Below are 10,147 nucleotides of genomic sequence, written 5' to 3' on the forward strand. Positions count from 1 at the left end.
CTGAAGTTCTGTAACGTGCCTAATTGGAAGATGAGATGGTACTCTGGCTCCTCCAACTTGTGGTGGGCTTCACTGGAATATTATAGCAGGCCAAGGATAGAAATGTAAGCATGAGAACAAGATAGTGAATTGAAATGACAGGCGACCAGACTGAGTGAGGGTGTTCGCCAAAGCAGTCACCAAGTCTGCAGCTCACTGAGTTGATCACTCAAGTCACTTTGCTTTTTCAACAACATAAAACCCATCATGCTCCTATCTATCTTAATTTGATTTGATTTATTATTGTCACATGTATTAGTATACAGTGAAAAGTATTGTTACTTGTGAACTATACAGACAAAGCATAGAGAAGGAAACGTGAGAGTGCGGAATGTAGTATTACAGACATAGCTAGGGTGTAGCGAAAGATCAACTTAATGCAAGGTAGGTCCATTCAAAAGTCTGATAGCAGCAGGGAAGAAGCTGTTCTTGAGTCAGTTGGTATGTGACCTCAGACTTTTGTATCTTTTTCCGACAGAAGAAGGTGGAAGAGACAACGTCCGGGGTGCGTGGGGTCCTTAATTATGCTGGCTGCTTTTCCGAGGCAGCAGGAAGTGTAGACAGAGTCAATGGATGGGAGGCTGGTTTGCGTGATGGATTGGGCTACATTCACAACCTTTTGTAGTTTCTTGCGGTCTTGGGCAGAGCAGGAGCCATACCAAGCTGTGATATAACCAGAAAGAATGCTGTCTATGGTGTATCTGTAAAAGTTGGTGAGAGTAAGAGCTGACATGCCAAATTTCCTTAGTCTTCTGAGAAAGTAGAGGCATTGGTGGGCTTTCTTAACTATAGCATTGGCATGGGGGGACCAGGACAGGTTGTTGGTGATCTGGACATCTAAAAACTTGAAGCTTTCCACTCTTTCTACTTCATCCCCCATTGATGTAGACAGGAGCATGTTCTCCATTGTGCTTCCATTGTCTATGACAATCTCCCTCGTTTTATTGACATTGAGGGAGAGATTATTGTTGTCACACCAGTTCACCAGATTCTCCATCTCATTCCTGTACTCTGTCTCATCATTGTTTGAGATCCGACCCACTACGGTGGTGTCGTCAGCAAACTTGAAAATCGAACTGGAGGGGAATTTGGCCACACAGTCATAGGTGTATAAGGAGTATAGTAGGGGGCTGTGAACACAGCCTTGTGGGGCACTGGTGTTGCGGATGATCGTGGTGTTGTTGCCTATCCTTACTGATTGTGGTCTGTGAGTTAGGAAGTTCAGGATCCAATCACAGAGGGAGGAGCCGAGGCCCAGGCCACAGAGTTTGGAGATGAGTTTCGTAGGAATAATGATCTGGAAGCTGAGCTGTAGTCAATAAATGGAAGTCTGACATTCGTGTTTTTGCTATCTAGGTGATCCAGGGTTCAGTGCAGGGCCAGGGAGATGGCATCTGCTGTGGACCTGTTGCGGCCATAAGTGAACTGTAGTGGATCTAGGTAGTCCAGGAGGCTGGAATTGATTCGTGCCATGACTAACCTTTCGAAGCACTTCATAATGATGGATGTTAGAGCCACCAAACGATAGTCATTGAGGCATGTTGCTTGGCTTTTCTTTGGTACTGGGATGATGGTCGTCTTCTTGAAGCAGATAGGGACCTCAGATTGTTGTAAAGAGAGGTTGAAGACGTCTGTGAATACTCCCGCCAGTTGATCCACGCAGGATCTGAGTGCATGTCCGGGTACCCCATCCCGCCAGTCGCTTTCCATGGGTTGACTTTCGACAAGGCTGCTCTGACATTTGCAATGGTGACCTCAGATATATGTTCATCCGAGGCTTACAGGGTGGAGGGTATGCTCTCGCTGACCTCTTGCTCAAAACGGGTGTATAATGCATTGAGCTCATCAGGGGGGGTGCGGTGGAGCTGGCGATTTTACATGCGTTCATCTTGTAGCCTGTTACGTTTCATAGACATTGCCATAGTCGGTGGAGATCCGTGTGGCTAGCCTAGGACTCTAGCTTGGTCCGGTATTGTCTTTTGGCATCTTTGATGGATCTCCTTAGATCGTATCTGGCTTTCTTGAATAGGTCAGGGTCACCTGACTTGAATGCCTCAGACCTAGACTTCAGAAAGCAGTGGATATCCCTGTTCATCCATGGTTTCCAGTTGGGAAACACGCGGATTTGCTTCTTTGGCACACAGTCTTCGACACACTTATACACTTACTCTCTACACTTCCGAAAAAGAGTTGTATTGGACTCAAAACATTGGGGCAATTTTCTGGCCCTGTTCGCCATGGACGTGAGTGAGCCATAACAGGGAGATCTCAGAATGAGATCATCCCACCCTGCCGGCGACATATTCGGATTCATGGCCAGAAAGTATGCTCAGCGCCCAGCGTATCGTCACGCTGGCACATTCACTGCTGGTTTCCAAAAATGGAAACTTGGAAGTGAGTATAACCCCCAGGTGGTGAGGGACATGGCTGGGCAGAGCACTGCCACTGCCCCCTGGCACCCTGAGACTGCCTTTCGGGGCCTTCAGGAAACACCATTGAGGGCTTCCCATTATGTAGGGGAAGGGTTTGTGCCTGCGTTGTGACGGTGGGGGAGTGCGGAGAAGTCAGCATTGCCGATGGAGGGGCATGGGGGACGCCTGCTGGGGGAGGGACTCTGATGCCAAAATGCCGGTGATGATGGGGGAGGGGGGGGTTTAACTTTAATTTGAGATCAGGTGCCCTATTTAAAGGACCTCCCATGTCTGTTGAGCCGGTCTTGCCAGTGTCTTTAAGCCCTGCCCCTCAGGAATGATGATGCAAAACATGCCCAACCCCTGCTTTTTTTTAAATGTCAGACGACCTAAGGAGAAACATGTCGGTTTTCAGTCAGAACCTGATACTTTGCTATTTTTTTGGGAAATTCCACCCATTAACTGTGTTTTTCTCTCTCCCGTACTTTCTATGTGTGAACCCATCTGGTTCTCCAGTATCTATAGCATTTTGCTTTTATCCTGCACACTATCAGTCACATTAACCCCATTCTGAATCGACTCCTTTCTGCAAGATTTAGCTGAAGTCTGGGACAAACTGTCCAGATACTGCTCTTCCACCTTTATGTGTTAAACTGTCTCCAACTTGCACTCCAGCTCAATGAGTCTGAGCTGGAGAGATTTGAGGGACAGAGGCATCAACTATGCAAGGTTTTAATTTATTTATTTGTGTCACAAGTAGGCTTACATTAACACTGCAATGAAGTTACTGCGAAAATCCCCTAGTCGCCACACTCCGGCACCTGTTCAGGTACACTGAGGAAGAATTTAGCATGGCCAATGCACCTAACCAGCTCATCTTTGGACTGTGGGAGGAAACCGGAGCACCCGGAGGAAACCCACGCAGACACGGGGAGAACGTGCGAACTCCTCACAGACAGTGACCCAAGCCAGGAATCGAACCCGGGTCCGTGGTGCTGTGGGGCAGCAGTGCTGGTTTCCACTGTGCCGCCATGGGTTTGCTTTTGGACAGTCTGATTGTCCACAAACTCCCACATGCTGCTGAGAATGTTCTGCCATACATATCTGGGTCTAGATGATTTATATTATTTATCCCTGCTCTTTAAAATTGTAGTTTTTTCCCTTCTGCACTAACTCGTACTAATCACGAGACAAAAAAATTAAAAGTTTATTGCCTCAAAAGCTTACTCCAACAAATACAAGTAGTGGTGGCAAAAGCAACACCTCTTTCCCTCCCCTCTGGGCTCTACATCAAATTTTCCTTCTGTGCTCTATTAATGATGTTTCTCTTCACTGCATACAGACCACAGTGTCAGCAAACACATTCTGCCCAAGCTGACTGATCCCTGTTCACAGTGAGAAGCAGCTATTCAACTTACAACTCCCATTGACCTGTTCCTGTTAACCAGTTTACAGTGTTTGATTCAAACGTTAAACTCGAGTTTCAGTTTGAGATGTATTCACCAATACCCACCAGAGAATTCCCACTCTCCCCAATTCCCAACTCAATGGGTTGATGATAAGCCACCGACTGTCAGTCACACACTGACTTGGAAAATGAAACAGATACCTCTTGACCTGTCCTGTTTTTCAGTGTTTCCCAGAAGATGAATTAACCGGAGCACAGCAACACGAATCGCCCAATGCTTCCGACACACTGAACGGCATGAAACCCAAAAGCCAAACAAGAAGGTGTTTCACTAACTTGCATCGAGGATGTTCTCGCTGGAGTTGCTCTCCTGAAGAAGGGCGGAGACCCGCACACTGTCCTGGGACACACGGCACAGCCACAGGGTGAGAGTCAGGGCCACAAACCCACTCCGAAACATCCCGTCCAACCGACTTCATTCACAAAGAGACACTAAATAGACCAGCCAGAGGAGCGGCAGTGCGAGGGGGACAGTTTCACTTTCTGTCTTCTTCATTTCCACACATTGGCTTCCCGGTACTGATGATGAGGGTTTACCCGGGGCTTTCTCTGCTCCACACCATAAAGAGAAGTAGGATTTCAGTCACAAGCCCGCTGCTCGGTAGTTTCAAACTTTATCGTTAACTAAAAATGGGCATTTCCCTACCTAGGGGTGCCCAACCTTTTGGGTGAGGTGTAGAACTAAGCTGTTTTTATGTTGCCCTGCTAGGTACCTTCAGAGGGGCAGTCACACCGCAGCTGAGGAGGCAGAGAGGGAATGGGTGACCACCAGGCTGTCCAAGAGGTAGATTAGGAGTCCCCTGGGGTCCTGCTCACTGATTGGTTTTCTGTTTTGGAAGCTGGTGAGGATGCTGGAGTGCCGCCAGAGCCAGGTTTGTGGCACCAGGGGTGGTTTGACTGTACAGGAGAGGAGGAAGAAGAAAGGTAGAGCAATAGTGATCGGGGATTCGTTAGTTAGAGGAACAGACAGGTGTTTCTGTGGCCATAAACGTGACTTTAAGATGGTCTGTTGCCTCCCTGGTGACAGGACCAAGAATGCCACAGACCAGCTGCAAGGCATGAGTGCAGAAAAGATTTCCCTAGGATGCTACCGGAACTTGATGGTTTGAGTTATAAGGAGAGGGTGGATAGACTCGGACTTTTTTCTCTGGAGCGTAGGAGGCTGAGGGGTGATTTTATAGAGGTCTATAAAATAATGAGGGGCACAGATCAGCTAGATCAACATCTTTTCCCAAATGTAGGGGAGTCTAAACCTAGAGGGCATAGGTTTAAGGTGAGAGGGGAGAGATACAAAAGGGTGCAGAGGGTCAATTTTTTCACACAGAGAGTGGTGAGTGTCTGGAACGAGCTGCCAGAGGTAGTAGTAGAAGCAGGTACAATTTTGTCTTTTAAAAAGCATTGAGACAGTTACATGAGTAAGATGGGCATCGAGGGATATGGGCCAAATGTGGGCAGTTGTGACTTGCTTAGTGGTTAAAAAAAGGGCGGCATGGACAATTTGAGCCAAAAGGCCTGTTTCCATGCTGTAAACCTCTATGACTCTATGGCAATCTTCTGAGGGAGGGTCCAAATAGCCAGAGGTCTTGATCCATATTGACTTAGGTGGGTAGGAGGATGTGATCCTGCAGTCAGGCTTTAGGGAACTAGGTAAAAAAGTAGCAAGCAGCACCTCAAATGTCATAACCTTTGGATTATTCCCAGTGCCATGTGTAAGCAAGTACAGAAATAGAAGGATAAGGTGGATGAATGCATGGCTGCTAAAAAAAATGGTGCAGGAAGGAGGGCTTTAGATTCCTGGGATTCTGGGACTGGCTCTGGGGTGGGTGGCACCTGCTCAAGCCAGATGGTTTGCACCTGAACAGAGCTGGGACTGAGTTTCTTGTGGACTGTTTCGTTAGTTTTGTTGGGATGGCTTTAAACAAATTCAGCAGGGTTGTGGGAACCAGAAGAAAATATTACACAGGAATATGAGGATGCATAAAATACCGGGAGAGTGAGATAGAGCTAATATTCTAATAGGATTAGACAGGGTAGATTCAGGAAAAATGTTCCCGATGGTGGGGGGAGTCCAGAATTAGGGGTCATAGTTTGAGGAAAAGGGATAAATCTTTTAGGACTGAGGTGAGGAGAAATTTCTTTACCCAGAGAGTGGTGAATGTGTGGAATTCACTACCACAGAAAGTAGTCGAGGCCAAAACATTGTGTGATTTCAAGAAGATATAGATATAGCTCTTGGGGCTAAAGGGATCAAGGGATATGGGGGGAAGGCAGGATCAGGATATTAATTTTGATGATCAGCCAGGGGAGGGCCGAATGTCTTCTATCTTCTATGTTTCTATATAGAGAATAGTAAGTTAATAGGTTAAGTCAGGGTTACTGTGCATGTATGTAAAGGCATCGAGGATACTAAATAAGATTGGGGGGGTTACAGGTGCAGAATGCCATGTGGAAATATGATGTTGTAATGATAACAGAGATCTGGCTCAGGAAGAGCAGGACTGGGTGCTAAACATTCCTGGGGAAAAGACGTTCAGAAAAGACACTCTGGCAATCACCCATTCCCTCTCTGCTGGCATACTCCTAAATTGAGTCTGTGTCTATGTACGCCCTGTTTGTGAACACAACTCTTCACTCACCTGAAGAAGGAGCAGCGCTCCGAGAGCTTGTGCTACCAAATAAACCTGTTGGACTTTAACCCCTGGTGTTGTGAGACTTCTTACTGGGCATACTCCTAACCTGCACAGTACCTGTCTCCTTAAACATGCTATCCATGTCATTTTTGCCTCATGGATGCCACGGTGATTCAAGCCATCTCTCGCATTCTGAAACCCAGAGTTTACGTTTCAGCAGCTGGTGGCATTTTCTATACAGGTGTTCGTCTAGGCCACATGAAGCATCCACGACTCACCACATGCCATAGGATGTACATTCCATAAAGCTGAGCTGCCCAGCATACCGTCAGCTTATTTTTGGACTATTTACTATAAACTGGAGACCAGAAAGTAGAATTATTCACCCTTACTCATCAATCAGTTCCTTCTCCTATGCCTATAAGGTAGATACTTCGCTCCAGGTTAATCTCCAATAGAGGCAGATAATGATGGAGGCAATTAAGGATGCCCTTATTTTCTGGCATGAATGGTCAGTTGGCTGCCAAAGAGAGTTGTGCACCAGAGTGCAGTGGGGCTGCTTCCCCTGGCTTCGGCAGGCATGGTGACTGGTTGCAGACAATTATTATTAGCAGCTTCGCTACTCTAATTAACAACAGTTAGCTGCTTTCCCACCAAACAGTGCTCATGCAGAAACAGTGCCCAGTACTATTGGCATGGCAGAATGCTCTTACATTATGCTGCCAACTCTCAGGATACTGGCACATGTGTCCCCTCCTATCAACCTCCCCAATGTCAATAAATGTGACGGATGATACAGGATCAGGCTGTCCTTGTAGCGGTATAAAAGACGAAGCCTGAAATAATTTTCTCTCAGGATCTAGTTGTTGTAAAATGAGGGCAAACCCGATATCTCGAGGCTTGTGCAGGAAAGCAATAGCCAGTCAGCTTGTGAATGCCTGATATTTATATAGCATGAGGCTTGGTTTAACAGGTCATACACTTGCACAGGGGAGACACAATGGATTGAAACAGTAGCCACATGCACCTCTTGGGATTTATGGTTGTAATTCGCACCTAATAACATTGGACACCCATTTTTTTCAATTAATTTTATAGGATGTGGGCGTCACTGGCTGGGCCAGTGTTTATTGCCCATCCCTAACTGCTCTCCATTTCAGAGGGGCATTTGAGAGTCAACCATGTTGCTGTGAATCTGGAGTCACGTGTAGGCCCTACTGGGTAAGGACAGCAGGTTTCCTTCCCTAAAGGACATTAGTGAACCAGATAGGCTTTTACAACAATCGACCATGAGGTCATCATTAGACGTTTAATTAAAGAATTTTTAAAAATTAATTCAGATTTCACCATCTACCATGGTGAGATTCAAACCCAGGTCCCCAGATCATTACCCTGGGTCTCTGGATTACTAGTCCAGTGACAGCAGCTGTGACTAATGTCCAGTGGGATTTGAGATGTAGGATATTGTCACATCATCACTGCCTCATTGAAGTGTGTTTGTCCTATTTGGCTGGGTGATTCTGGCACTCAGTGGCAGTGCCACCAGAAAATTCTTGGCATGCAAAAGTGAGCAGGGATCCCACTCTGTTTTGGGCTCCCATCCTCCTCAGTTTCATAGAGTCATGCCCTGTTTGTGAACACAACTCTTCACTCAAAAACCATAGAAAAGTTGTTTTCCAGCCACTTAAAGTTAAGCTATCGTGGGTGTGAAACCAAAGAGACACTTCCTGGAGATATTTTCGCACTGTCAAACCTCAGGGAACCCTCAGACCAGTGAGGTGAAACCACAGTTATGCCATAGTGTTTGCTTAAATGCAGCGCACCGACACAGAAACTGAATTATCATAAAAATCTCCAGGGCGGGACAATCCCCCAAAATATATGACATTCCCTCCCTCCCTAATTACTGAACTGATTACTGAGCTTCAGGGACCCATCATTAGACCATACAATGTAGGAGTAGAAGTGGGCCATTTGGTCCAATGTGTCTGCTCCATCATTCTATGAGATCGTGACTGACCTGTTGAGATAATCCTCAACTTTACTTTCCTACCTTATTCCCATAACCCTTGATTCCCTTACTGATTTGAAATCTGTCCATCATAGTACTGTCTATCTCGCTGCATGGGTATTAGTTCTAACTGTATAAACTGCAAATGGAGCATGCTTCACTTAAGGACTTACTTTCCAGCTTGCAGTTTTGGGGAAATTGGGATGATGGTACAAGACAAAGGGAGATGATATTGGGACAAGAAAAGAGAAAATGGCGGGTGAGGTCAGCCTGGGGTAGATAATTAAAATAACAGGCGGCAGGTAGCTTGGGGGTCACACAAAATGCAAGTGTTCCATGAAGTGGTTACCCAATCTGCATTTGGTCTCTGCAACATTGAGGAGATTGCAAGCTCCCGGTTTAGTATATTGGACCGGCTGCTCACAGTGCAGTCTCCTCTACACTATGGGGACGAAATGCAGGCTGGGTAACCACTTTGCAGAACACCTACTTTCAGTCTGAAAGTGTGAGCCTGAGCTTTTCTCCTGGAGAACCAGCACCAGGATGAATTAAAGTTGCTTTGTCTCCACAGAGTCCGGGATCGGAATGATGACACCCTTTATAAAGAACAGCTTTATGAGTTTGTACGCATCTTGCTTGGAATAATTACCCCCTTTCCAAATTTAGGGGATAGCCTGGCTCTATTGTTTCAGTTAAAATATAAATTATACAGAATTATGTAAAAATCTTAACTTAGAAATATGCCATTCATGTGCAGGATAGTGTTTATCCTGCACATGAGCATTCGTCTTAATACACATGTGTCCCTTCTTCCCTCATATTTCATTATTTCCTTTCAATCAACAACTCAAAATATTCTTAAATGTTGGCTGGTCTCTCCTGCAATCATTAGCTCTGGTGATGCACACCTCACAACTCTCTGTACTTAAAAGAAGAAGCCCTCCTGCCTTCTGTATTAAATCTCTTACATTTCATCTTGCATCTTGGTGCCTTTGTTCTGGATTCCTTCCCATTGCAAACTATCTGTTTTTGCATACACCATGTCCTGTGATTTTAAAAGCTTCTATTAAATTACCATTGAATCTTCCCTGGGCTAACAAGACCACACTCCAATTTTTAAGTCAGTTTTGTGTTTCCTAATACCAGGCAGCATCTTAGTCAATCCACATGAATACCAAACCTGCAAACAGAATCTTACTAGGTCGTTGTAATAACTCAGGAGTCAGCTGTAAAGATACGGTGTTTTAGTTCACAAAGTAAAGGTAAAACCACAAGCCTGTGGTGAACATATACAAGTCGCATATGGGACGATAGAATAATGGACCCGCTCAGGTAGCTGCTTTATAAAGGGCTCAGGATACAAGTTCCATCTGTTAAAGTAATTACAAATTACCAGGGAACTCATATTCTACGTGTTCCACTGGGAGGTCATAGAAACATAGAAACTAGAAGCAGGAGTAGGTCACTCAGCAATTCGAACCTTCTCTGCCATTCATCTTATCATGGTTAATCATTGAATTCAATATCCTGATCCTCCCCTTCCTCTCTTGATCCCTTTAGCCCAATCAGGGATTCCCCATGTAGGGCT

The 10,147-nt window shown here is 45.6% G+C and overlaps 1 protein-coding gene across 2 annotated transcripts in view; it reads right to left on the minus strand.

Annotated features, from left to right (window-relative positions):
• The window catches only part of LOC144493531 (uncharacterized), a 60,316-nt gene extending 55,959 nt beyond the window's left edge, over window positions 1-4,357 (minus strand). The window contains exon 1 of one of the 2 annotated variants that reach the window (XM_078212585.1): window positions 4,195-4,357. In XM_078212585.1, the coding sequence (XP_078068711.1) occupies window positions 4,195-4,337 (143 nt within the window). In that variant the 5' untranslated portion in view covers window positions 4,338-4,357. The remainder of the gene's footprint in view (window positions 1-4,194) is intronic. The other variant, XM_078212584.1, reaches the window with a different exon arrangement.
• Between the last annotated feature and the right edge of the window lie 5,790 nt (window positions 4,358-10,147).

Source organism: Mustelus asterias, chromosome 5 (genome assembly GCF_964213995.1).
Source record: "Mustelus asterias chromosome 5, sMusAst1.hap1.1, whole genome shotgun sequence".
Classification (NCBI taxonomy): Eukaryota; Metazoa; Chordata; class Chondrichthyes; order Carcharhiniformes; family Triakidae; genus Mustelus; species Mustelus asterias.